The sequence below is a fragment of the Sus scrofa genome, chromosome 12, assembly GCF_000003025.6.
Source record: "Sus scrofa isolate TJ Tabasco breed Duroc chromosome 12, Sscrofa11.1, whole genome shotgun sequence".
NCBI classification, from domain to species: Eukaryota; Metazoa; Chordata; class Mammalia; order Artiodactyla; family Suidae; genus Sus; species Sus scrofa.
This window is the reverse complement of record NC_010454.4, coordinates 39,767,900-39,795,469: the sequence shown is the minus strand read 5'-3', so window position 1 is coordinate 39,795,469 and position 27,570 is coordinate 39,767,900. Positions and strand designations below refer to the sequence as shown.

Genomic DNA, 27,570 nt, shown 5'->3' with positions numbered 1-27,570 from the left:
CAGGTTAGAGCTGAAAATACCGCAGGGAGAGTCGGGAGGGGTGAAGGTCAAGGCTCGGGATGAAAAGAATCTGTCCAGGACCGCCAAGGGAACATGTCAGGCTCAGGGACCCTGCGGAACGCCAGCCAGGCACGCCCCCCCCCGCCCGCCCGCCCGCCCGCCCCGCCGCCTCGCCGGCTCCCGCCTCCTCCTCCTTCCAGCGCGAGCGGGCGGCGCGCTCCGGAGGGAGAGCCGGGCTGGAGGTTTCCTACCCCCTCGGCGGCCAGCACCTGCCCCCCCCGCGCCCGCCCTGAGCCCGCCCCGAGTCCGCCCCGACTGAGCGGCCGGGGGCGCCCCCACCTCTCTCCCCCCGGGCCGGGGAGCCGGGGGGCAGCGCCGGAGCCCGGGGGAGCGCGGCCCCGCCGGCCGGCCGGCCCGGGCAGGGAGCAGCTAGGACGGCCCCGGGTAAGCGCCGGGAGGCGGGGGAGCGGGAGGGCCGGGGCCTGGGGGGGTCGGTGGGGGGGCGATGGGGGAGACGGCCGCGGCGCCGGGGGACCCCGGGCGAGGAGCAAGGAAGGGGCCGGCGGGCTGGCGGGGAAGCGGCGCGGGGCAGCCACGTGAGAGCTGGAGCTGGGGTGGGGGGGTGCCTGCAAGGTCCTGGAGGCGGAGAGCAGGCTGGGCTCTTGTATCCCCCCCACCCCAACTCCTACCAATCAGGTCATAGGGAGCTCAGTATCCTCCCGACGCCCCCACCCACCCTCTCCCACATGAATGTGCTGGGGACAGACAGCGGCCAGACGTGTGACTCGGCCCACGGGACCCGCAAAGCCCCCGCCCTCAGTCTGGGGCTGGAGACTCAGGTGTCCAGGCCCAGGGGAGGGGACCAAGAAGCAGGCTTTGGCCCCAGTGTATGTCCCCAGGCGGGCGCTGTCTGCAGACTCACTGCAGAGCACAGGCCTTGGGGAGGGAGGCTCGGGGGCCTGGGCCCTGCTTCTCCGGACAGCCCTCTTCCACCCCTCCCCAGCTGAGGATGTTGGATTAATAAACACTTTGACCCAGGACCCCTGCCTGGGAAGCAGGAGGGGGCACCAGTCACCTCTGAGTCAGAGACAGGGCCACACTTGGGCCTGGTGAGTTCTCGGGAGGCTGGCCCCAGCCGAGGGGCCTCTCTTGCACTCCCTTTCTTGGCTCCAGCACTGTGCCCTGATTTTATTTCCCAGCTATTCCCCCCGAAAGCGTAGATTTCTGGGCAGGGACTGTGGTGCCCAGGAGAAAGTGCAGGTAGGGTACCTCCTAGTTACCTCTAAGTTGCCACACCCAGGGAGAGGCAGGGACTCTTCTTGCATTCATTGCCCTGCCTTCCTCTCCTAAGATGCCCCCCGCCCCACCTGCTTGTGCTGGTTATGTAATTAACCCAGCCGAGGCTCTCTGCCAAGCTAACAGTGTCCAGGGATGCTGAGGGGCCTAGGGCCCTGGAGGGATTTGTGGGGAGAAGGGACTGGTACTTCCCCTAGTTGGGAGCTTTTATAAGTAGCTAAGTACTTGGTGGAGAAAAGACCCTGTGTGGGGCAGGAAGGAGATCGGGGTCCTAGTCTTAGTTGACAGCTCAACAGGCTATGTGGTCTTCATGTCCCTAAACCTTTGTGGGTTTTTGGTTTTGCTTTTACCGTCAATAAAATGAGAATTGCACACACACACGCACACACACACACACGCATGCACTGCATGTGCATGAGCATCAGTGCACAGTGACCCATCGGGGTTGCTAGGAGGTCCCACTGAGATCATGGAAAGCCTTAGATGAATGAAGGACCCCTATACATAGTAATGGCCACTGTTTATTGAGCACCTGCTCTGTGCAGCACAGGGCTTTACCCGTGTGACCTCACAACACCCTGTGAGGTTTCTTATCCAAGATCACACTTTAGGTGAGCAGCAGAGCTGGTGGATCTCACCCCAAATCCTGCCCTCAGTATACTATGCTGTATGTGCACCTGCCCAATGGATTGGGTCCCCTCAGCCAGGATGGACTGAGGGACATTGCACTGTGACTCTGCGGATGCAGAAAGAACATGCATCCACAGAGCAAACATGTATACATGCTGGAGATCATGGCCTCATCGGAACTCAGCAAACCCACGTACCCTGGACCCATTTAGCAGGCACTAGTGTCACCCTCCTGGGATTAGTCCCCAGACAGTGGGTCTCAGGCATGTACCAACTTCCCTGGTCACCATCTTCAACAGAAGGAGAAGGCAGCTGGCTAAGAGGTTTACTTGGGTGATCTCAGAAGTAGGGGCTGTTGACCCTACTTTGTGTGCAGAACGTAGCTCAGGTTGGGCAGGTGATTTGCCCTCTGACCCACAGCTGGGACACATCTAGCTGGGACATATGGACGAAAGTCACTGGAACTGAGCAAGCAAGGAGCTAATGAATCCATATCAAGGTCCAACCCCAGAGCAGCCCTTTCCAGGGCATCTGCTGTGTGCCAGGCCCTCTGAGCTCAGGGGGTTGCCAGAGAACCAGACCCAGCCCTTGGCCTGTGGCCTTTGCCAGCTAGAAGCACTAAACTTGGAAGCCGGAAGTACTGTGACACTGTAGAAAGGGAGAGCTGCCATTCCCAGCTGTGCAAGTGGCTCATGTCTTTCTCCCTCCAAGGCTTCTCTCCAAGGTGGGAACACCTGTCACCTGTAGTGACGAAGGATAACCACGTGGACATGCCGAGTGTGCAACAGGTGTCACACTCCAGAACCAAAGCCACCATCTAGTCCACGGGTTCTCAGCTGAGGGCACCTGGAAGTGCAGGGAGAGCGCAGGTGGTCTCATCGTGGTCCCTAGAGGCTGCTGCTGGCAAGTACATCCTGGCAGCCAGGGGTGTCAATGTCCTCCTCAGTAAAGAATTCTGTCTCTGCAAATTGCCAGGAGCACCTCCACTGAGACACACTGGCCTCGTCTCAGGACAGAAGACGGAGAGTGTGAGGAGTTGCTGCCTTGCCCCCAGGCTCCCTGGGAAAGCTGGGACTTGAAGCCAGTTCTAGAGCTCTTTCCACTCTGCTCTGCAGCCTGCCTGGGTGTGGAAGTCAGACCTGGCCAAAAATCAGGACATAGTACTAGTCAAGAAAGATTGATTTCCAGCAGTTCCTGTCTGACTAGTAACTCTGAGGATGCAGGTTTGATCCCTGGCCTGACTCAGTGGGTTAAGAACCCATCACTGCCGTGAGCTGTGGTGTAGGTCGCAGACTTAGCTTGGATCCTAAGTTGCTGTGGCTGTGGCAGAGGCTGTTGGCTTCAGCTCTGATTCGACCCCTAGCCTGGGAACTTCCATCTGCAGAGGGTGTGGCCCTAAAAAGACAAAAAAAGAAAGATTGATTTCCATTGGCAGGGCTGATGGCAGGAAGGATGGGGAGGTTATGGAAGGACCGCATGGCGTTCTGAGAAAGGGAAGACACCCCAAGTGGCAGTAACAGCTTCGGCAAGGTCCCCAAGGTGGATGTCCAAGGAGAAGCCAGCCCACCAAGCCCACCTCTTGTCCCCAGTCCAGGTGGAGGCCACAGAGGGCCCAGGGCGAGCAAGGGCAGCGATGGTTGGTCCTGACGGTGGCTGAGCCCCCAGCCCCTGGAATATGCAGCCCGGGGGAGCCCCAGGCAGCGGCGAGGACGCGGTGGCGGAGCGGGGCGGGAGGCATGGTCTCCACCTACCGGGTGGCCGTGCTGGGGGCTCGAGGCGTGGGCAAGAGTGCCATCGTGCGCCAGTTCCTGTACAACGAGTTCAGCGAGGTCTGCGTGCCCACCCCCGCCCGCCGCCTCTACCTGCCTGCTGTCGTCATGAACGGCCACGTGCACGACCTCCAGATCCTCGACTTCCCGCCCATCAGCGCCTTCCCTGTCAACACGCTGCAGGTAGGAGGGCCCGCGGGGTGGGGGGGGTAGGGGGGCAGGAGGCGGGGGGATTGGGAGACCCTGGACGCCACCCCTCTCCAGGCCCCGGCTCTGTTGTTGCCTCTGAGAGCTCCGGGCTGCACTGGCCACCCTGCTTACAGCGGTGCCAGGAATCCCTTCATTTGTGCACTGGTTTATTCAACTAATACTTGACCCTCTAATGTGTGCCAGGCTCTGTGGTGGGCACCGGGGAAGAATGGTGCACAAAACAGATGTGCAGTTTGCCTTCAAGGAACTTATAGTCTGGTGAGAAGACAAAAAGGCAGTTACATAGTTTGATGAGTGCTATGACTGGAGGGGGTGCAGAGAGCTAAAAAAGCCCTTAAAATGTGTTGGGGGGCAGGGTGACAGGAGGTGATGTCTCAACTAAGTAGGATTTGGGCAGGTAAGGGGCAGTGGGGAGAAAGGCATGGAGTACTAGATGCCTGTTAATATTCTGGGCTCTGGGGAGTTCCCATTGTGGCTCAGTGGAAATGAACTCAACCAGTATCCTTGAGGATACGGGTTCAATCCCTGGCTTCAATCGGTGGGTTAAGGATCCAGTGTTGCCCTGAGCTGCAGTGTAGGTCGCAGACATGGCTTGGATCTGGCATTGCTGTGGCGGTGGTGTAGGCCAGCAGTTGCAGCTCTGATTCAACTCCTAGGCTGGGAACCTTCATATGCCAAGGGTGCAGCCCTTAAAAAGGGGGGGGGGACCCACAAACACAAATGTTCTGCACCTTGTTTTTGTGGCTCAACATTACAACCTGGAGATCTTTCTATGTCAGTATCTAGAGGTCTTCTCCATTCCTTTTTCATGGCTACACTGTACTCCACTGGGGAGATGTACTATCAAGTCCCCTCTTGTTGGAGAAGTGGGTTGTTTCCAAACTTTTGCTGTTTTCAACAGTGCTGCAATGAATACCTTGTAATAGCAACTTTGTTCATGAGGAAGTATATCTGTGGGATTGATTTCTGAAAATGGCATTGCAAGGTCAAAGGATAAACGCAGGGGTTCCCTTGTGGCTCAGCAGGTTAAGGATCTGGTGTTGTCACTGCTGTGGCTCGGGTTTGATCCCTGGCCCGGGAACTTCTGAATGCTTTGGGTGTGGGAAAAAAACAAACAAAAAAACAGGCATTCCTATTGTGGCTCAATGGTTATGAACCCAAATAGTATCCATGAGGATGCAGGTTAGATCCCTGGCCTCGCTTAGTGGATTAAGGATCCGGCGTTGCCATGAGCTGTGGCATAGGTTGAAGATATGGCTCAGATCCTGCGTTGCTGTGGCTGTGGTGTAGGCTGACAGCTGTAGCTCCAATTCGACCCCTAGCCTGGGAGCTTCCCTGTGCCATGGCTGTGGCCCTAAAAAGAAAAAAAAAAAAAGAGAGAGAGAGAAAGAAAAAGAAAAAGAAATGGATAAATGCAACTGGAGTTTGCAAGGTGCCAGATTCCCCTTCCCTTCTATAAAGGCGCACATTTTATGCTCCTTTGAGGGATGTTTACATGAGCACACGTTCCTCTTAAGCCATCAGAGGGTATGCCAAACTTTCGGATCTCTGACAATCCAGTAAATGAGATATGATGGTCTCAGTGTAGTTTTTATTTGCTTCTCTGATGATGAGTGAGGGTGAGCTTTTCGTCCGTTGAGGGGCCTTTGCCTTTCTCTTTCTGAAAACAATTAATCCCTTCGTCCATCTTTCTGTTGGATCGCTGGACTCTATATCTTCCTGACTGACCCTGAGTCTTGGACTCTCCAGGATGTCCAAGACTTCACTCCTGGAGCACAAGAAAGGGACTGTGAGCAAAGAAATGCTGATTCAGGATCCTGCATGCCCCCCAAATCAAATAAAAAATCCTGGAATCCCGATGGCCAGTCTGGAAATAAGAATATATCCTTCCCCAATGCCAGATGAGATCCAGCCCAGGAGAGTGGCGTTTCCAGGGCCTGAGTCTCAGCTGTTTCTGCAGCCCCGCTCCTCCTCTCAGAGAAGGAAGCTGAGGTTAGAGGGCGTGTGTAGCCCACCAGAGGAATGAGCCGTGAATGCATGGTTGGCATGCAGGTGGCTGAGCCTCCCTCAGCTCCCCTGTCCTTGGAACTGGACTCCGTTTTCATTGCTCCTTCTCTGTCTTGACACAGCCCCAAGATGGCCTTTTACCATCTGGAATGCTGCATGGAGTAGCTGGAAAGAAAGCTGAGTTTTCTGGCTCCCTCCCTTCAATCAGGGGTGAAGGGACAACCCAGCCAATGGGGAGCCTTCCTCCTCTCCCTTTTAGGAGCCCCCAGAGAGGAGTGGGTGGGAGGCAGCCTGGAGGCCCCCCTCAAGGAGGCAGCACACTGGGGGAGAGATGGGGCTGTCACCCTCAAAGGCTGGCAGCTGTTCCCTCCCCCCAGTAGAGAGCTGGAAGAAGGTGGGAGCCTCTCTGCCTGTTTCCCCATCCCTCCCACTTCCAGCAAAGCTGATCTCCACTCGCTGCACAGCATGGGGGAGGAATGGGGTACGCACGGGGGTCCCAAGCTCCCAGAGGTCCCTGTATCCAGCAGATACAGTCTTTCCTGGCCTGGGAAGCCAGTTCATGATTTCCTACGGTGGTTTTAGATTTGTCCTCAGCGTCTTGCCCCTGCACCAAAGTTAAAACTCAGCACAAAGAAAAGATGCCACATCATCTCCCTGGAGAATTGCACTGCAGCAGCTTCTAAGCCTCTGAGTTGGGAAGTGCTTTTCTGGAGTCAGACTTAACTCTCCACCACTGCCACCAAAGTCTTTCCCCGGTTTAAGCCGTCCCTGCAGTGTAGAACCAGCCGTGGTCCTCCATGCCTGGCCCTTACCCCATTTCAGCTCATAAGCTGGCACAGGAGATGCTCCTCCCTCTAGTTTTTTGCCAGGACTCTAGTTCCTAGAGAAAACCCTAATGCCCCCTGTTCTGGGAGGCCTCTGCCTCACCCCACCTTAGGGAGCCCCTTCTTTCCACACCCTGGCTGCCTTCTACTGCCCTTGCCGTTCCCATCTGCTGGCAGGTTAATTAGCTAATTAATCTCTTAAGGAATCGTCTCTTTAGTGCACTCAGCCTTGCCAGGGGCCTATTCAATTTGAGCTGCAGCCCCTCCCTGAGAATTTGCCACAAGCACTCAGGAAGTCCCATCTCCCTAGAGCCGCCCGGGAGCCCTGCTCTACAGCAGCCACCCGTAGGCATCCACTCGCACCCTTTTTCTCCTTGGGCCTTCTTCTCAACCCTGAGGGCAGAGCGAAGCCAACAGAAAGGGCACATGGGGGTAGCAGTCTGAGGGCAGCATTGCAGGCAGGAATTGGGTTTAATCCCAGCACGGACCAGGGGGGGTTCAGGATCCCCGAGAGCTCACTGGTCTAGGTAGTGTAATTAAAGAACCTGCCTAGAGCCAACACAGTGTGAGCCACCGAGGGAGAAGAGGCTGTATGTAAAAGTGAGGAAGGCCAGGCATTCCCTTTGTGGTTCAGTGGGTAACGAACCTGACTAGGACCCATGAGGAAGCGAGTTTGCTCCCTGGCCTCGCTCAGTGGATTCAGGATCCAGCGTTGCTGTGACCTGTGGTGTAGGTCGTAGATGCGGCTCAGATCTGGTTGCTGTCGCATAGCTCCGATCCACCCCTGGCCTGGGAACTTCCAAAGCAAACAAACAAAAAAAAGAGGCAGGCCTGGCTCTGGTCCTCAGGAGCTCACAGCAGAAGTGGGGACCTGGGGATGGAAGCAGCTCTGAGCAAGGTATAATTTAACTGTTCTTAGAACATAGGAGATGGAGTTCCCGTCGTGGCGCAGTGGTTAACGAATCCGACTAGGAACCATGAGGTTGCAGGTTCGGTCCCTGCCCTTGCTCAGTGGGTTAACGATCCGGCGTTGCCGTGAGCTGTGGTGTAGGTTGCAGACGTGGCTCGGATCCCAAGGTGCTGTGGCTCTGGCGTAGGCCGGCGGCTGCAGCTCTGATTCGACCCCTAGCCTGGGAACCTCCATATGCCGCAGGAGCGGCCCAAAGAAATAGCAAAAAAAGCCAAAAAAAAAAAGAACATAGGAGATGAAGGGAATGGTTGGTCCTCTGCTTGCAGGAAGGCTTCCTGGAGGAGGAGGGATCTGGGAAGGTAGGATTTCAACAGGTCCAACAACTAGCTCACATCTGGGCTCTTAGAGGCACTGAATAAATGTACTGAAGGGGAGTTCCCGTCATGGCTCAGGAATTAACGAACCCGACTAGTATCCATGAGGATGAGGGCTCAGTCCCTGGCCTCGCTTAAGGATCCCTAAGGATCCAGCATTGCCGTGAGCTGTGGTGTAGGTTGCAAATGCAGCTCGGATCCCACGTGGCTGTGGCTGTGCTGTACGCCTGCAACTGCAGCTCCGATTCGACCCCTAGCTTGGGAACCTCCGTATGCTGCAGGTGCGGCCCTTAAATAAGATAAAGGTACTGAAGGCCTGGAGGGACGGATGGGGGACAGAATAGGAAACAAGGCCGATCTCAGCTCCAGGTGTGCACAGGACAGACAGTGTCCTTGGAGGTCAGGCAGCGCGACCTGCCCTCTCCTGGCTTGCAGACGGGGAAGCCACAGCCCTGAGCTCCTCCCTTCTACCCTGGGCCTGGCCTCCTGGAGATGGGTGAATGCGGGAGGCTTGGGGTTCAATGGCAAGTGAGAGGGCTGTGTGTGGCTGGAGGCAAGGGGAGCCCTCATGGCTGCTCTGACCTTGGGACTGGCTGGGGGTGTTGTAGGAATGGGCAGATGCCTGCTGCAGGGGACTCCGGAGCGTCCACGCCTACATCCTGGTCTACGACATCTGCTGCTTTGACAGCTTTGAGTACGTCAAGACCATCCGCCAGCAGATCCTAGAGACGAGGTGAGGGGCCAGGATACACTCCACTGCCACCTCAGTGGATGCCCCAGTGCTGGCCACTTCCCATGAAAAGGGCGCAGTGGGGGGAAATAGACGAAGTGCCTTCTGGTCCCTACACACACGCTCAGAAAGAGGATATTTTGCTGTCCCTATTTCTGTTAACCTATTTTGGGACCCTTACCAGGGGGTGGCTAGTTTAGTGCAGTGGTTAAGAGCAGAAGGTCTGGAACAAGAACTAGTCTCTTGGAAACTGCCAGGGCCCCTCAGCTGCATGACTTTAAGCTAGTTAACAGGTAAGCTCAGGTCCCTCATCTGTAAAATGGGAAGCACAGTAGTACCCATCATTTGGATCAGTTGTGCCAGTTAGAGGCTATAAGGACCTCGAGGGCCTAGCGCTGCGCTTGGAACAGACAAATGGTGGTAATAGTATGGACCAGGTACAGCCCACCCTTCTTGAGGCCCAGGGGTTCACTGCGGCCGGTGGAGTTCTGAGATTCCCACCTCGCCCCGCAGGGTGATCGGCACCTCGGAAACGCCCATCATCATCGTGGGCAACAAGCGGGACCTGCAGCGTGGACGCGTGATCCCGCGCTGGAACGTGTCACACCTGGTGCGCAAAACCTGGAAGTGTGGCTACGTGGAGTGCTCGGCCAAGTACAACTGGCACATCCTGCTGCTCTTCAGCGAGCTGCTCAAGAGCGTCGGCTGCGCCCGCTGCAAACACGTGCACGCCGCCCTGCGCTTCCAGGGCGCGCTGCGCCGGAACCGCTGCGCCATCATGTGATGCCGCGCCCGCGGGCCGCACCCGACAGGCCCGGGCCGGGAGGGGGCAGGAAGAGAACTCCGACCGTCGGGCCTGAAACGCCCCCGCCGCCACGCACCTGCCCCGGAGAGGCCGAGGGCGAGAGGGCGCTTCCCCTTAACTGCCCCGTCCTCCCCGCTCTCCCACGCCTGTCTTCCTGGGACGGCCGCCGGTCGTGCTGTAGTTAGTGCAGTACCCGGCCCGGCCCCAAGGGGCGCCGCCGCCTCTGGCGATTTAGGGGTGAGCACGTGACATGCAGCGTGGGGGTGGGGAGGTGCTGCCTCGGCCGGGGGAGGGGGGGGTCCCCACCGGTCTTCTCCGGAGAGTGTGTCCGTCATTGCCCCGCGTCTTCCTTCCCGGGTCTGTCCGTCCAAGCGTCTGTTGGTCCTCAGCTGTCCTACCCACCCTCCAGTGCCCCTCTCCACCTCCAGCTTCGTTCACAGGGCTCTCATTCCATCCATCCCCTTGTCGCAGATCCTGGCAGCTTCTTTGTGAGGCCAGCCTTCTAACCGTCGGCACCACCGGCACAGGGCAGAGAGATGCGGGTGGCCCAAGGACCACAGCTGGGGTCCGACGGTTGAGGTCCTAGATCAGTCAGGGGGAGAAGGCTGAGCTCTCTCCCTTCCAGGGAGACCTCCCCACCCAGCAGCCCCCAGAGACACAACAACCTACCTTCCAGCCTTAACTCGATGGTCCGTCCCTGCCGGGTGCCCCTCACCCCCTTCCTGACCCTAAAGCCAGATCACCCCCTGGGTTAGTTTTTTTTTTTTTTTTTTTTTTTCCTTGACAGAGTATGGAGAAAGAGTGACCCAAAGGATAGATTTATTTCCGTGAAGCCAGGTTCCAGCCCGCTGTCCCCTTCTGGGCTGAGTGGGCTGCCAAATTGGCTGAATGTTGGGTTGGGGCGTGGGGGCTGGTGATGGGCCGGGCGCCGAAGGGGGCAGGCAGGTTGTGCTAGTGCAGACTCTCTCTCCATCTGACCCCAACTGGACTGCCCCGGACCCCAGCCTGCCTTGAATCTCAGATTACCTTGGTTAATCTGGGGAGGGGCCGAGCCAGGAAAAGCGTTACAGGGACCCCTGTGCTTGGGGGAGATATCCCAGCATCCCCGCCCCTCGACGGAAGCCCTGCAGGATCTGATGCCCTCTTGTCCCAACATCGGTTTACCCGATGCCCTGACTCACTCCGCCCCATTTTCTCCGGCTGCCTGGCCAGTTTCTACCTCTTGTCACCGGAGCTGATCACTGTCAGTTTTGTACCGATTTAGAAATAACAAAAATCATGAAGCTACTAGGCGCGGCCTGAAGGATTACTGGGGGACATGGAGGGCGGGAGAAATGGGTGCGAACCCCCTGCCTCCTGGTCAAGTTCTCCTTGAGACCGAGTCCTCAGCCCTGCTCTGGTGGGAGGATAGTGAGGCCCCTTGTTAGAAGAGGGACAGAGAGAACAATCTAGCCTCGACGGAGCCAAGCTGTGGTGCATTGACCAGGAAACCAGGTAGCCCAGAGTGGTGATGGGGAGGAGTCTGGGGGAGGGGTCCCAGGTGGCTACCATCATCTGGATCCAGTGTAGGAGGAAGTTTCTTTTCTCCCTTCTGCTCCCCCAGGTGATCCCACCACCACCACTCACTGGGGGTAACGCGGCAGTGACTGCCCTGACCTTGGGCAGTCCAGTGTTTTGGGGTTCTGGTCCCTGCTGTGCTGCATGACTTTGGGCAAGTGACCTACCCTCTCTGAGCCTCCCTCTGAAGCAGAGGAGGTGGCTCCCTTCCCCCACACATTGGAGTGGCTGGGAGGGTAAGGAAGAGGGCCTGCCCCCCTTTTATCCCTTGCACCCTTGCCTCCCTGATTCACCAGGGGGACAGGGTGAGGGATGGCAGCACCTCACCTGCCCCATCACTGTCACCTCCAGCTCTGAGGCACCTGAGGTGAGGGTGAGGGACCCAGGCCTCGGGCTGCCCCGTGTGGGAGCCATTGGAATGTATTGCCTGGCCAGCCCCCCTCGCCCGCCCCAACCCCCGCTTTACCCCAGATCTTTGATTTTGATTCCTTCTGCCCCCATTCTGAGTCTCTGTCCTTCTCCCGCCCCCCCCCAGGGTTTCCCACCACAGGGTCTGGAAGCGTGTGTGACACCCATTGCGCTGTGATCGGAAGTCAGATTAAAAATCAGGGAGTGTTTTCCCTCGTTTCTGTACCAAGGTGTTGGCTCAGTTCCTGCCGTGGGAAGGAAGGGGCTCCCTACAGGGCCTGAATCCCAAAGCCCAGGTCAGCTGGGGGAATGCAGGGAAAGAGGGTGAGCTTGGGACGCCTCTTCTCCACCAGGCCCCGCCCCAGAACCCTCCAGCTGGTCAGAACCATCCTGGGGAGGAGTTCCCGTTGTGGCTCAGCAGCAACAAACCCGACTAGGACCCATGAGGATGCGGGTTCAACCCCTGGCCCCACTCAGTTGGTTAAGGATCCAGCATTGCCATGAGCTGTGGTGTGGGTCAAAGACCTGGCAGTGGGTTAACGATCTGGCAGAGGCTGGTAGCTGTAACTCCGATTCAGCCCCTAGCCTGGGAAGCTCCATATGCAGAAGGCACGGCCCTTAAAAAAAAAAAAAAAAATCCAGAGGAGAAGCATAACATGTCCCTCTGCCACTTTCTTGGAAAACCTTTCCTAAGTGGACTCAATCCCAGCTTCTGCTCTTGTCTTTTCTCCCACTCTGCAGCCGCACCCCTGCCCCCTGGTCGTAACTCCTTGGGTGCAGAGGTGTTAAAGAACCATCCCTCTTTCCTCAGTGATGCCATTTCCCAACCTGCAAAGCAAAGTTTTTTAAAGTCCTGCCGGAAGGAGCCTGTGCTGGGTGGCCTTGTCCCTGTCCGTGGTGCTGATGTAACAGCTGCTTCCAGGAGAGAAGGGCTCCCTGGCCAGGTCAGCTGAGCCTGGAGCAGGGGATCCTCTCACCCCCACTCGCTCCCCTATCCCCTTCTTCCCAAGTGGGAAGGTGTCTGCACACACCTTCCTGCACCACACAGTTGGACTCATGGCGCTGGGGGCTCAGGAACAGACCCACTGGTGTTTAATAAGTTAGAAGAGCTGCGGAAACAGTGGGCATGGCCAGAGGATAGAGTTCAGGAGTTTGGGGAGCTGCTCTGGGAGAGGGTACCCCACCACCCTGGAGCTGGAGTGGGACCGATGGGTCGCCCTTCTGCTCAGTTGAGCAGATTGAGTCTGTATTTGTCTCCGGGCCAAGGCCCTGTATTGAGGTGAGGGACCTTCCCTTCTGTTCCTGCCACTGGACGTGCGATGGACTGGACGCGTACGTGAGCGTCTTCTCACGACCCTCCTCCCTACACCCACAGGCTCGTGAGCAGAAGCGCCTTCTCAGACCCAAGACTCCTCTTCAGGTGAGAGGGAGACTTGAAGCCGCTGCTTCCCCTGACCTTCCAGGGGCTGGGGGCTGCTCTCCAGTGGGGCGGCTGGCTTGCTCCCCTGCTTTCCTTCTTCCTCCTCCCCTGCCGAGGCTCCCTTCCCCGGGGTTGCCACCCCTCCCTTGCTGCCCAGAGCTGCTGTCACCAGCCTGCCCCCGGGGGGTGCCCTGGTTGGACCCAGGCGGAAGTAGGTCAGCGGCTTGGGGATTCGAGACGGCCGCTTCTCAGGCCTGTGGTCTCTCCGGGGCCGGAGCCTGGGCCTTAGCTTCAGCTTGTAGATGGATGGGACTCGCTGGGGCTTCCGGAGTGTTCTCTTGCCCTTGGCTGCCCATGACTCGCCTTTCTCAGAACTGGGGTCTGAGAGTGAAGGTGTGGGGGCCTCTGGGCTGGCAGGCACAGCAGGGGCTGAGCAGTCCTGCCCTCCTTGAGGTGGGACCGTCCTTGTCCTGGTGCCCTTGGCACTCAGGCTTGCCTTTGTCCTCAACCTGCTCTCTCCCGGGTTCCCTCTTGGGCTTCCTGAGCCTGCAGTTAGAGCCGCCTTAGGGGAGCCTCCAGGGGCGGAGTTCCAGGCTCCCAGGTCCACTCTAAGAAGGGGTGGGGGGCCCTGAGCCAGTTCCTGGATGACTTTGTCATAAGGACCCCCAGGCTCAGGCCACCGCCCACCCAGGCTGGGAACGTAGACCCCACTTCGGGGAATGACCCCAGCCCCTGTGCCGTGGGGGCGGGCACCCCCCACCTCCAGCAGCTTCATGTTGGCGGAAAGTTCCTCCTGCAGGCTGTGGTTGATGGCTTGCTCCTTGGCCCCGCCCAAGGGCAGGGGCACGTACCTCCCCTCCTGACGCTGGGGGCCCAGGCCCCAGGGCTCTCCAGCCTCTGCTGTCACCTGGACTTCCAGTTTATGGTCCTCTTGCCGCTCTTCCACAGAGCAGCCCTCATGTCTGGACCCAGACAGGTCCCCAGTGATGGCCCTTAATGGACTGGGGCCCCTCCCCAGTTCTGTCCTGGGACCTCCACCTGCAGTACCTGGAAAGCTTCTTCCTGGAGTTGGGGGGCGAGCTGGGGGCAACCAGACTGGGATCTTGGTGGGTCCTTTAGCAGGGGATGGAGGACAAACGGATGCTGGCTCCCTGAGCTGGGAGGAAGCACCCTCGGCTTCACCCTGGGGTGGTGGCCTGGGGCCCGCGGGCTTGGCTGGGCTGGAGGAACGAGGCAGGGGAGATGGTCGTCTTGCTGGTGTCCCTCTGACGGTGGCCTCAGGGGCTCGGCATCTCTGGGGGGTGGAAGTCCTGGCATGAGTTCCCCGACTGTCTGTCTCTTCACGAACCCAAGATGTAGGAGTCCTTCCCCTGGGGAGTTCAGGGGGGTATCTGACCCCTCTCTTCCCTGAGGAGGTGAGCTGTGGGTCTTGCTCCCAAGGGGTGGATGACAATTGGTGGCTGGGTGCACTGTCCCCGGCTGGCAGCTGCCTCTGAGATGGGGTGAGCGATTTCTCCTGGCACCTGACAGGGAGAATCACAGGCTGGCAGGGTCATTTAATCCAGTCCCCTGGCTCTGGAAAGGGATGGCCTTTCCCCAGCCAGAACCCTAGGGGACAGAGTTCGTGTTGAATGAAGCAGATGCTCCTTCTCCCCCTGTGCCTGCCAGAGACTCTTACAGTGGATACGGTTTAAGCCTATTCCCCCCCCCCATTCCTTGTATAGCCGATTAGAAAGCAGCCTGGAAGTTCCCACTGCGGCTCAGTGGTAATGAACCTGACTAGTACCCATGAGGATGCGGGTTCAATCCCTGGCCCCCCTCAGTGGGTTAAGGATACGGCGTTGCTGTGAGCTGTAGTGTAGGTCACAGATGCAGCTCAGATCTGGCGTTGCTGTGGCTGTGATGTAGGCCGGCAGCTGCAGCTCCAGTTTGACCCCCAGCCTAGGAACTTCCATATGCTGCACTGGCCCTAAAAAGAAAAAAGGGGAAGAAAGAAAGCAGCCTGGTCTGGACCCCAGGTTGCTTCTGATCCCACAGCTGCAGGTCACGAGCCATGGGTGGGCAGCGTCTTAGTTTCTGCTCTACCATGAAATGGCAGAAGGACCTTGGGGAAGTCTGTTTCCTTTATGGGCCTCAGCCTCCTCATCTGTGAAATGGGAGGACATGTGAAGTCGCTAGATGATTGTAATGGTACCTGGCGCTTTTTTGGTTCTGAGCACCTGAGGTCTTTCTGCGGTAGGGAAACTGCTGGGAGACCTGCTCCCCTTATCTTGGAATGGGCTGGTCTCTGAGAACGTGGACTCCAAAGCAGAAAGAGGCCCTGCCCTGTCCCTGCTCCCTTGTACCTCACGAATGGTGCTGTCTTTCGGACGATCCCTGCCCCTGCTCTCTGTTCACAGCGGGGTCTGGGGGAGGAGGCGGCGGGGGGCCTCAGCTTTCCACCCAAAGAGGTGTATGTCTTCCAGTCCACAGGAGGTGGGGGGCTCTGGGAGCGGCTGATGGTCATTGTAGGCTGAGGCTGGGAGGGCCCATCCTGCACCCTCACTTCATGCTGCACCGGTGAGGCAGGGGGCTTCAGGAAGTCACCCGCCTTGTGTGCTACCAACACAGCCCCCAGAGGAAAGGAGAGGAGGGAAGGGTTACATTCCTGCTGATAGGGTCCATTGCTCCCTCCCCCATCTGTCCCACACCCTGAATCCCCTATTAGAGACAGTGGGACCTACTGTGACAGGGACCAGAATGTCCTGATAAGAGGAGTTTAGGGGATGAAATCTGGTCAGAGGACCCAACTGGGGAACTTAATTTAAAGCTGCATTTGTATTGCAAGTCCACATCTTTTACTTAGATTTCATGCTTATTTGGGGTGGCTTGAGGTGCTGATGGAAATTACAGGAAGACTAAAGACCCTTCCACATTATGCTGGGTGCCACCACTGTGGACATTGGAGCCAGACCTAAGCCCTGCCAATATGCACCTTGACCAAATGCTGAGTCTCTGTGTTTGGCGCCATCCTGTGGCTGAAAGTGGTACCGCACCATGGCGGCCCAGCTTTCCTCCCAGAGCTGAGAGGCCACACACACCTACCTGTACCTGCTATATCTTCCCTCCTCCAACCCTTGCGCACCTCTTGTCCCTAGAGACTAGGCCTACCACCCACCTCTGCTTCCAGCCTCCCAGCCCAGAGTCACAGGGAAGGGACTCTCAGAGGACTCACAGAGGGATGTGCACCGGCAGGGATCATGTTTGTCCAGATAGTGACCCAGCGTGTCCCAGCCGCCCCCGACACGCACCATCACGTGGTCCCGGAGGATCTGCAGGGGGCAGTGATGGGGAGCAGAGTGAGGATGTCCCCTCTCTCAGAACCAGCCTGTGGGCCTCCTGTGCTCGCTTCCATCCATGCACACATGCACGCAAGTGTACTTGGGAGTGCGCATATTTTGCAGCCTGAGTCCCCTCTGTGACCAGCATCGGATGACACATGTGAGGGTGAAAGCCAAGCTGCCAAACCGGAAGTTGCCCCACAGCAAGACAGGATCTCATAGGCAGTGTGTAGTCTGGCCCCAGACTCTTCTCTCCCTTCACTGTGAAGAGGCTCACACCTTGTATCAGAAACGGGGTCCTGGGGAGGAGTTCCCGTCGAGGCTCAGTGGTTAACGAATCTGACTAGGAACCATGAGGTTGCGGGTTCAATCCCTGGCCTTGCTCAGTGGGTCGAGGATCTGGCGTTGCCGTGAGCTGTGGTATGGGGTGCAGACGCGGCTCAGATCTGGCGTTGCTGTGGCTCTGGCATAGGCTGGCAGCTGTAGCTGTGATTAGACCCCTAAACCGGAACCTCCACACGCCACTGGTGCAGCCCTAAAAAGCAAAAAAAAAAAAAAAAAAAAAAAAAAAAAAGGAAAGAAAGAAAGAAACAGGGCCCTGGCTTTGCTCTGTAATGTGTGTTAAAGACCCCACAAAGAGTTCCCATCATAGCGCAGAGGTTAACGAATCTGACTAGGAACCATGAGGTTTCAGGTTCGATCCCTGGCCTCGCTCAGTGAGTTAAGAATCCAGCACTGCTGTGGTTGCGGTGTAGGCCAGCAGCTGCAGCTCCAATTTCACCCCCAGCCTGGGAACCTCCATATGCCACAGGTGCAGTCCTAGAAAAGACAAAAAAAGACACACACACACACTCAAGACCCCACCCCCCTCCAGGTCATGTACTCTCCCCAGGACTCCACTTCCTCAGTGGAAATGTGAGGCCACGTTTCCATCCACCCTGACCTCACAGGGCTCAGGGAGCTGGCTCTGCCCTCAGGTGAGGCCTTGCCCAGGGAGAGGGCTTAGCTGTGCCCTGAGCCACCGGCCACACCCTCAAGTGCAGGCCGGCCCAGGTGAGGCCAGCCAGGTGTAGGGCAGGAGGTAGTGGGAGGCACCATTCAGGCCTGTATCAGCATTCACTCTGCAGGATGTGCCAAGCTGGGCATGTGAGGGGTGGACTGTGGGGTTCCTTGCAGGGAACACAAACTTGGGGGTCGCAGGCCCCTGGCTCTGACCAAGCCTATGGGTGGAAAATTGGGAGTACCTTTCATCCCAACTTCTGCCTGGGGATACCCTCTAAACTATGCTAAGGTGGAGGCAGATGGCCGGGGTGTGTGTCTAGTTCTGGCTGCCCTAATGGGAGGAGGGGACATGCTTGCCAACTTTGCCAGAAATCTTCCAGAATTCATCGAGGGAAGACAAGCAAAATCCCAAGGCCTGATAACTGGGGCGGGGGGGGGGAGGGGGGGCTGAATGGTGATTTCCTGTCCTTACCTTCAGGCCTGGGCAAAGTCCCATGGAAGGAAACCTGATTCTCCTGGCCCCGGGGGGTGGGAGTGGGGGGCCCTCGACCCCGCGTCCCAGGACTTACTCGGATGAAGATGAGGGTGTTGGAGTCTCCCACCTGGTACTTCCCCTCCGACACCTTGACCATGGAGAACTGCACCGGGCACGTGCAGTGGCTCACCAGGCTCTGCACCTGCAGGCAGAAGGCAATGGGCTCGGCTCTCCCCTCTGCCCAGGTACCCAAGCTCCCCTGCACGCCGGGTCAAGCCCAGTGCAGGTCCTGCCTGCCCCCAACCCCAAGGTTTCTGCTGAGTCAGGGCTGGAGGCCGAGAAGCAAGTAGAGGAGACCTTTAATGACTCAACGAGAACAAGACCTTCCAGGGTCACCTATGGCCCAGCATCCTAGTGGGTCACCTGACAGGCAGTGGAGTGTGATGGTTAAGGTGGACCTTGGAATCTGACAGGTTTGGGTTGGAGTGCTGCCTCCATGGGCCCTGGGCAAGTTAAGAAACCTCCCTGAGGAGTTCCCGTCGTGGCTCAGTGGTTGACGAATCCAGCTAGGAACCATGAGGTTGCGGGTTTGATCCCTGCCCTTGCTCAGTGGGTTAACGATCCGGCGTTGCCGAGCTGTGGTGTAGGTTGCAGACGCGGCTGGGATCCCGCGTTGCTGTGGCTCTGGCGTAGACCCGCAGCTACAGCTCCGATTAGACCCCTAGCCTGGGAACCTCCATATGCCGCACATGCGGCCCTAGATAAAGACAAAAAAAAAGAAACCTCCCTGATCCCAATTCCTTGGTGGTAGAAGTCAGAACTAAGCCCAACGACAGGAACCTCTGTGCGGGACACGGGCCTGAGTGCTTCATGTGCACAGGCTCATTTAATACCCACGGCGGTCGTGGAAGGCAGACACGGTTACATCCCCACAGAACAGAGAAGGGAACCGAGGCTGAGAGGGCAAGTAATTTGCCCAAAGTCACACAGCCGCAAAGCAGTAGAAATAAGACTTGAATCAAGCTATCAGAGAAGGTGCTGGAGTCTGGGTTCTTAACAAGCGGGCCACGGGGTTTAAATGAGCGAGGAGGAGCTGCTGGATTCATAATAAAAACGATGAGGGCGAGGATCAAAGTGGACATGACTTATTAAAAGCCACACAGTGCATGTCTGGGTGGGGTCGGAGTGGAGCTCAGGAAGAGGGTGCCGCAGAGGGGGCCCGAGAGGGAGGGGGAAGGGGGCGGGGCGGAGGAAGGCGGGGCCTTGGGGGGCGTGTCCGGAGCCCTCACCACGTGGTCCAGGTTGCGGAAGTGGCAGGGCCGGCGTCTAGGGGGCTCGGGCGGCGGGGGGTCGGGCGGGGGTAGGGCCAGCTCCTGCCGCAGCTCCTCGTCGATCTCCTCCTCCAGCCGCACCAGGGTGGGCGCCGCGACGCCGAAGCGCCAGGCCCGGCGACCCAGCTCCAGCAGGCACAGAAGCACGTTCTTCACGTTCTTGCGCAGCACCAGGTCCTCCGTCTCGAACATCAGCACCTCTGGCCCGGGCGAGAGGGGGGAAGGGAGGGTAGGCGGCCTGAGCCCCCCGCTGACCTGCCCGGCTGCCCCAGTGCGGGGTCATCCTGGACCTGGACCCGGGTGGCAGACATGGGCGGGGCGTGGGAAGGGCAGGGGACGGGAGGTTGCATCTCATGATCTTGGAGTCTAGCCAGCCCCTGGGAGGTGTCTAGGCAGAACTGCTCTGGCAGTGCAGACAGGGTGGCCGCCTAATGGGAGAGGTGGGGGTGGGTGGGAAGAATTGGCCCAGACTGAGCGAGTGAAGGAACGAACTTACTAACCCCACCTGCCCCTCTCCCCGCTCTGTTTGTCAGGACGGGTCCAGGAGCAAGAAGCAGTTTATCCTGCTTGCCAGCCATGCCTCTCACCTGCAGTATCCACCAGGACCCCCCTGAACTCAACCCCCAGCCCACGTATAACCAGGCTGGGTTGAGCACAGGCTCAGGAGCCCAACTGCTAGCGTTGGAATCCTGACACTCCCACCCAACCGGCTGGGTCCCAGCCTCAGTCTCCTCTTCTGTAAAATGGGAATGTAGTCTATTTCTTGGGTTGTTGCGGGGATGGTTATGTGCTTGCAGGCAGTGTCTAGCACGTGGTGTACCCTGTAAAACACCAGCTGCGATCAACCCTCCCATCCTGCTTTTTCTTGTGTTGCCACCAGCCGGTAGCTGGGGCCTGACCTTTCCCTCTGCCTCACCCCCACTGCCTTTGGCCTGGAGGACGATGGGCCATCCGGCTTCCTCCCCACTGCTGGGTCCAAGGCCTGGGAATTGAAGGAGGGATCCGGATATGTCACTCCCTGAGTCCTGAAAGCCCCCCAGCATGACTGGCCCCTCCCTAATGTCCACTTGCCTCCCCTGGCCCCTCCCCGCCTCACTGTAGCCCAAACACACACACACACACACACACACACACACACACGCCTTCTTTCTGCCTCTGTCTGTGCTGTCACCCTGCCTAGAACTCCCTTTCCTCCCCACCTTCTGTTTATTCCCCAAGACTCAGCTCAAATCTCTTGCCTCTATTTGGTCTTTCTCATCACATGACCATTTCCTCCAGTCTCTTCAGCACAGATGCCTCACTTGAACTTCTATCTCATTGGGCTGTAATTTAGGCATCTTCTCAGCCATCTCTCTTCCTGGCCTGCGAACTCCTGGGCACTGGTTCTCAGTCCTCCCAGCCCGCAGTGCCCAGCATATGGTGCTCAACCCGATGGAGATATGTGGTCATTGCTTAATCAATACACCTTTTTTTTTTTTTTTTTCGTCCTTTTAGGGCTGCACTCTTGGCATATGGAGGTTCCCAGGCTAGGAGTCGAATTGGAGCTACAGCTGCCGGCCTACACCACAGCCAGAGCCACAGCAACATGGGATCTGAGCCAAGTCTGCGACCTACACCACAGCTCACGGAAACGCCAGACCCTTAACCCGCTGAGCGAGGTCAGGAATGGAACTTGCATCCTCCTGGGTGCTAGTCAGATTCATTTCCACTGAGCCATGATGGGAACTCCCCAACACTTTTTTTTTTTAATCAGGGATTTACTACGAGATGGGGAAACCAAGGCATGAAAGGGGATGAACTGGATCCAGGCAAATCTAGAAGCAGGACCTGGTTCCTGAACCCCACTGCAGCCCTCAGCTTCAAGAGGAGATGGACGCCCCGCAAGGGCCGGGGGGGGGGTGCGGGGGGGCCCAGGTGGTTACCTTGGATGCCCATCTCCTTGCGACACCACTGGATGAAGTTGGAGATATTGTCCCGGGCCTGGAAGGTGCCAGGCTGGGCGGCCCCGTTGCAGGAAACCCCCGCCTGGGGCAGGGGGATCTTTCGGGCTCGGGCAGGTGCCTCCGTCAGGAAGGCCAGGGCAGCCTCGGTGACAGCGTTGGCATGCCGGCACAGCACCAGGCCCGTCTCCAGCACCTGCAGGAAGTTGGCCGCATTGATGTCCAGTCCGTAGAGATCCCGAAGCCACTCGGCCAGGTCCTCCTTCATGGCTTCCAGGTACTGTTCGCTGGACTTAAAAGGCCGGATGCTGCGCACCGGAGGCCTCAGGGTCCCAGGCCTCCTCCTCCGAGTCTGGGGCTGAGACATGGCTCGAGGGGGCGGGCGCCTCCTCTCTCCCCCAGCCGTGTCTTCCCTCCTGCCACCTGCTGGGTCTTGACTGGTTCTCTCTCCCTAACTCAAGGCTTCCCTTCCAGCCTCCCAGAGCCTGGGACCGCTCTGCTACTTGCTGCTGGCTTCAGCCACCGCCACCGCTGCCACCCGGCTGGGCCAGGCTGGGCTCCCGCCCCCCCACATTCCTCAGTCCCTGCCAGAACTTTCCTACTTGGTAGCCCCGCAGCGACCTCACGCCCCAGCTGCCCAGTCTGCTCCAAGGTCACCACCTCCCAGGACGGATGGATGTTTGGGCACTCCTCTCTCCCCCCAGGGCTGGACAGGCTGCGCTGGCGGCTGCCTCCCACCCCCCACCGGCCGGCCTGGAGTCTGGCTGTCGGCCTCCAGTGCTTTCCTCTCCCTGGAGACAGCGGCTGCTACAAACACTCCTTGTTAACCCTTTCTGGCATTGCCTCCCCTGCTGAGCCTGCCCTGAAGCCCGGGGAGCAGAGGAGAGGCTGAGGCTGGTTGACCCAGGTGGGGGCTTTGGGGAAACAGGTGAGAGAATCAGGCCAGGGCGTGTTTGCTGGATCCCCTTGGTGTTTAGTGAGCACTACCGGATGGGGATGAAATAGACACAGCAGTGGAGTCCAAACAGCTGAGTCTGGTCTTGGACCCTTTCCCGAATCCCTCTGTGCCCTTCACTGCAACCTAGCTTCTGTCTGCCTTAGTTGCCTCGACTGCAAAATGGGACTGATAATATCTAGGAATAGAGGAACGATACTTTCCACTGTCAGGACTGGGTGGGTCCCAGCTCACCCTGATTCTCCCAGCAGCCCTGTCCGTGCACCGGGATCCCCACTTTCTCTCAAGAACCTGCTCCATCACCCACTCTACCCATGTGATTCCTCCAGAGCGGGTTGTCAGTCATAGCACCTCACCCCACAGCCACAGCAATGCAGTCATTCAACAAACATGTCCTGAGTACCTACTGCATGCCACGCACCATCATAGGCCTGAAGATGGAGCTGTAAACAAGGCCCCTGACCTCATGGAGGCTGCTGACATGTTGCTGGATGATGGATGACAGATACCACATGTAAACCTATAGTAAGTCAGATGGTGGGACATACCAGGGAGAAAACTCAAGGGCTAAAGGAGATGCGTGTTGGGGGGGGGGTATTTTTATAAGGCGGTCAGGAGTCCCCGCTGATACAGTGAAACGTGAGCAGCACCCTGAGAGAAAGGAAGAAGGAAGCCCAGCAGGTATCTGCGGGAAGGGTACTCGGGCAGAGGGAACAGCCAGTGCAAAGCCTCCAGGCAGGATGATGCTTGCCATATTCCAGGAACAGCCACGATAGGTAGGATATGAGGCAGAAAGGAAATGAGGTCGCAGATTATGCAGGGCTTTTCTTTACGTTTTAGAAGATAATTTTTTTTTCTAATTACCTTCGAAAGGCATCAAAGTGATGGTTGTTGTACCCATTTTACAGACGAGGAAACAAGAAAACTGAAGCTGGCAAGAAGCCTTGGTTCCTCAGTAGATGGACCTCTCCATAGGGTTGATTGAGTGTCCCCATGACATGGCAGCCGGCTTTCCCCAGGGTGAGAGAACAAGAGAGAAGCCACAGGGTGTTTTATTACCTAACCTAGAAAGTCACAGGCCACCATTTCCACAATATCCTATCAGTTACCTAGGTCAGCTTTATTTCACTTGGGAGGGGTCTACCTAAGAGCGTGAAAACCAGGAAACAGGTCACTGGGAGCTAGAGGCTGTTTGCCTCAATATAGAGGAGCTATTTCTTTTCCTTTCTTGCTAACAGAATCCTATTTTGTTCAGTATTAGGTGGAACTTTCTTGAAATTAGGGAAGAGGGCCCCAGCCCCAAAGAGAGAATCTGCCTTCTGGTTGTCAAGCCATTCTGTGAGTTCTCATTATTCTTTTTCTTTTTCTTTCTCTATTTTTTGTCTTTTTTTTTTTTTTTAGGGCCACACCCAGGGCATATGGAGGTTCCCAGGCTAAGGGTTGAATTGGAGCCATAGCCACTGGCCGACACCCCAGCCATAGCAACACCAGATCCCAGCCACATCCACGACCCATGCCACAACTTTTGGCAATGCTGGATCTTTTAATCCACTGAGTGAGGCCAGGGATGGAACCTATATCCTCATGGATACTAGTTGGGTTCTTAACTTCTTGAGCCACAATGGGAGCTCCTCACTATTCTTTTTCTTTAAATTAGCCAGGGCGAGACTTTGAAATTTGCAATCAAGAACCAAGGTGGCTATAAGCTCTTTTAGTAAATGAAGGAGAATGGGGTTTGGGGAGGGACAGTTCTACATGGGTCTTACCCATTTTTGCGTGTTTTGCAAGTAGACCTACCGCCCTTTCCAAGGGTGTTTTTTACAGTAAACACCTTTGGAAGACATAATGTCTTTTTCTGGAGCAAAGAACATGTTTGCCTACTGCCCATTATAAAAGATTAAGGCTCCCTAAACTCAGGATTCCTCTTATAACGCAAACCACTGCATATGCAGGTATATCATGGCCCCCATCCTGGTGGCAGCTATGGGACAGTGGGCCAAGAGGAAGTGACATAAATATGCTGATGCTGCTGTGTCATGAGAAATGTAGTCCTTTACCTCTGATTCAGAGCCTATGAAAATACATCAAGCTAACTTGCTAGCTTGCAAATAGGGTAAAATTTTAGACTCTTCACCATTCTCGATGGGGTTGCTCCCATGAGAGTCCTGGGGATTGGTTTTCTCTCTTTGTTCAACATCCCACTAAACTTCCTCCACCAAACTGGGAGATGCCTGAAGGAAGGGATCTCATCCCCCCCACTTCAGCCTTGAGGAACCATATCATGTTCCCGTATCAGACTGGGATCTCCTTGACTCTAGCAACTATAGTCCATCAGACTGAGACTCTCCAGACCTGGGTTTGCACCCTCTGCTCCTCGAATACTCCTGACTCTGCCATATACCCCACTGTCAGGCCAGGAATACAAGGAATGTCCCCAAGTTTCCAGCCCTAGCTCTCGAACACACATATAGAACATTCAGGAGCCACACCTGGCTCTTGCCTGAGCGCTACTTCCTATGGCGTTTGGTGCTATGTCCTCTGCTCCTCAAAGCTAAGGTGGTGACCTGCAAGTGGGTGGGATGAGGAGCAGGGGTAAAGAAGGATAGGCATAAAGCAGGAAGGGGAGGAGAGAAAATAGTGATGCAAATAAATGTAATGCTTAAAGTGCTTTCTGTGGGCCAGGTAAAGTCTGCTACTGCAGCACCATCTCTCTCTCTCTCTCTCTCTCTCTCTTTTTTTTTGTCTTTTTAGGGCACAACCCGTGGCATATGGAGGTTCCCAGGCTAGGGGTTGAATTGGAGCTGTAGCTCCCGGCCTGCCCCACAGCCACAGCAACATCAGATCCAAGTTGTCTCTGTGACCTACACCACAGCTCATGGCAATGCCGGATCCTTAACTCACTGAGAGATGCCAGGGATCGAACCCGCATTGTCATGGATACTAGTTGGGTTTGTTACTGCTGAGCCAGAGAGATAATATGCAAAAGCTCAGGGAGTTTTTATATTTATGTGGCAGGGCTAGGATTTGATCCCAGGCTCTTAGGGTCCAAAGTCACCTCTATCCCTTTTAATACCCTCCCAAGAGAGTAGGTAGAGTTTTGGGTGCCTTTAGAAGCTCTAGAAAAGGCAGCTATTCTGGGATGGAACCCTATGGGCAGGTGAGGTTCTACCCCCGCCCCCTTGAAACCCAACAGAGGCCCTGGAGACCAGGCCAAGTTTTATGGGGTCTGGGAAATTCCTCTCATCACAGTGCCTGATCGGGAGAAGAGGGCAGCATAGCTTTTGGAAGAATGGATAAACACAGTGAGTGGGGCTGGAGGCAGGGCAGGGCTGGCTGGTCTCTTGATGGATGGGACCAACCACCCATCACCATGGCAACCCCAGAGGAGAAGTCCAGCCTTTTCTTAATTTCCCATCCAAGTACAAGCCCTCTCCTCTCTCTTTCCCAAAATTTTTTTTTACATATTGGCCACACCTGAAGCATGTGGAAGTTCCTAAGCCAGGGATCAAACCCCCACCACAGCAGTGACCAGAGCCACAGCAGTGACAATTCCAGGTCCTTAACCTGCTGGGTCACAGAGGAACTTCTGAAACAACTTTTCTTGAAAGGTTTCAAAAGTCTTGGATGAGGAGTTCCCAGGTGGCCCAGTGGGTTAAGGACCTGCCATGCACAGGTTCAATCCCTGGCCTGGGAACTTCCGCAGAGGCAAAAGACAAACAGGCAAACAAAACAGGCCAAGGCTGGAATTCCCATCGTGACTCAGGGAGTTAAGTACCTGACTAGTATCCATGAGGATGTGGGTTTGATCCCTGGCCTCTCTCAGTGGGTTAAGGTTCTGGCAGTGCCATGAGCCATGGTGTAGGTCACAGACTCAGCTTGGATCCCAAAGTTTCTATGGCTGTGGTGTAGGCTGGCAGCTGCAGCTTGGATTTGACCTCTAGCCCAGGAATTTTCATATGCCCCAGGTGTGGCCCTAAAAAAAAAAAAAAAAAAAAAGACCAAGTCTTAGATGAAATTCAGAGGCCTGTCTGTTACATACCTCATCACCTACCAGAGCTGGTCGGAAAGGTGAAAGGGCTGAAGAGTTGAATGGGGTGATTACATGCCGGTGGTGCTCGATATATGTGGGCTGGAACCCTAGCTGTATTATCACCTCCTTTTGTCTCCAACCTCTTTAAACAGGATGGGTAAGGATCAATAGAAATTTTTCTTAACCTTTTTAGGGCAAGCCCCAGGAATTGTATCTTTCCTGCCCTTCTCTCCCCTTTCTTCCCTTATGAGTCTAGCTCCCCAGAACCAGCGGACCACAGGGCACAGGGTGGGGCATGGACACCTCCCAGCAGAGGTGTTACTTTCCAGTTAGCCCAGCAGCGTCCCACCTGCATGTAATCACCCCGCCGAAATCGTCATACCCTGCGCCCTTTCATCTTTCCGACCAGCTCAGGTAGGTCATGAGGTGTGTTAGGGTCAGAGTGCCAGGGGACCCGGGCTCTTTGCCCACCTCCCCCGCGTCCCCCCGCAGGTGCGAAGACCCCTTTGTGGAAGAAGGAAGTAGAGGAGCCGCGGGCCAGGGAGGCGCGGCCGAGGCCGCGAGGAGGGGTCGGTGGAGGAGGAGGAAGACGAGGAGAGGCCGCCGGAGGAGCTCGCGGCGGAGGGCGAGGCGGAGGGCCGGCTGGCGGGGGGCGGCGAGAGCCGCGAGCGTGGCTCGGTGTCGTACAGCCCGCTGCGCCAGGAGTCCAGCACCCAACAGGTGGCGCTGCTGCGCCGCGCCGACAGCGGCTTCTGGGCCTGGTTCAGCCCCTTTGCGCTGCTCGGCAGCCTGGCCGCCCCAGCCGACAGGTGAGGGCGCGCCCCTCCTCCGGGGCGGGATGCAGCGGCGCTGGAGCCCCTGGCGGGAGCGGGCGGCGCGGTGCCCTGAGCGCCACGGCCCCTGCCCGCAGGAAGCGGAGCCCCCGGAGGAGCGTTGCGTGTTGGAGACCCGGCGGCGGCGGCCGCGCCTCGGGGGCTGCGCGCGCTGTGAGATCCTTTTCTGCAAGAAGTGCAGGAACCTGCACAGCCTGCGAGCCTACGTGGCGCACTGCATTCTGGAGCACCCCGACCTAGGTGAGGAGCGGGCTTTGGGAGGCGCGGGGGCCGCCTGGGACCCCTGAGCGCTCCCCACTCCGGTCCTGTGCGGCCCTCCATCCTTACCTGGACCCAGACTCCCCACAACCCTCTCCTCTCCCTCTACGCCGAGCGCTCTCCAGCGCACTCCACGGACGTGCCCCTTCTCAGAGGCCCCCCCCGAGCACCCCGCACCCTCTCTGAGCCGACCACGAACCCACTGATGAAGGCCGCAGCCCCACCTGTCATCTAGCGCCCACTCAACGGAGCGCCCGACCTCACCTGGAGCTCCATTCCTCCAACCGCGCCTCGCGAGGGCCCCGCCCCCGGGCAGCATGCAGTGCCCACCCCCCACCTGATTCGCCTCCCCTGGCCTAGCCTCACCCTCATCTCTTGGGTGTTTCAGGTCCTTCTGGCTTGGTGGGCAGAGACATGGCCTTGAGAAAATAATCTCTGGGAAACTTGCTCCTTCTCTCCAATCATTCAATACAGCCCCTAATCAAA

General features: G+C 57.2%; 3 protein-coding genes across 8 annotated transcripts; 2 read left to right on the top strand and 1 right to left on the bottom strand.

Annotated features, from left to right (window-relative positions):
- On the top strand, positions 187 to 11,745 carry RASL10B (RAS like family 10 member B). 5 transcript variants are annotated; one of them, XM_021067408.1, is made up of 4 exons: positions 191 to 444; positions 3,516 to 3,878; positions 8,629 to 8,753; positions 9,264 to 11,745. In XM_021067408.1, exons 2-4 carry the CDS (start codon positions 3,663 to 3,665, stop codon positions 9,532 to 9,534), a joined length of 612 nt encoding a protein of 203 aa, XP_020923067.1. In that variant the 5' UTR covers positions 191 to 444; positions 3,516 to 3,662; the 3' UTR covers positions 9,535 to 11,745. The 5 variants fall into 5 exon arrangements, with proteins under 5 accessions (XP_020923066.1, XP_020923064.1, XP_020923065.1 ...); XM_021067407.1 differs by lacking the exon at positions 8,629 to 8,753 and having other exon boundaries at positions 187 to 444; positions 3,521 to 3,878; XM_021067405.1 differs by lacking the exon at positions 8,629 to 8,753 and having other exon boundaries at positions 187 to 444.
- GAS2L2 (growth arrest specific 2 like 2) lies at positions 10,311 to 23,400 on the bottom strand. Of its 2 annotated transcripts, XM_021067400.1 has the most exons (7): positions 22,828 to 23,400; positions 20,991 to 21,204; positions 19,027 to 19,268; positions 17,832 to 17,939; positions 16,155 to 16,251; positions 15,286 to 15,538; positions 10,311 to 14,463 (listed from the first exon to the last, which is right to left on the bottom strand). In XM_021067400.1, exons 2-7 carry the CDS (start codon positions 21,001 to 21,003, stop codon positions 12,918 to 12,920), a joined length of 2,259 nt encoding a protein of 752 aa, XP_020923059.1. In that variant the 5' UTR covers positions 21,004 to 21,204; positions 22,828 to 23,400; the 3' UTR covers positions 10,311 to 12,917. The 2 variants fall into 2 exon arrangements, with proteins under 2 accessions (XP_020923059.1, XP_020923058.1); XM_021067399.1 differs by lacking the exon at positions 22,828 to 23,400 and having other exon boundaries at positions 20,991 to 21,500.
- C12H17orf50 (chromosome 12 C17orf50 homolog) lies at positions 22,349 to 27,570 on the top strand. Its single transcript, XM_021067409.1, is given in 5 exon segments — positions 22,349 to 22,488; positions 22,872 to 22,983; positions 26,486 to 26,552; positions 26,554 to 26,812; positions 26,913 to 27,570. Coding segments are annotated over 4 exon segments (588 nt in total). The 5' UTR covers positions 22,349 to 22,488; positions 22,872 to 22,922; the 3' UTR covers positions 27,114 to 27,570.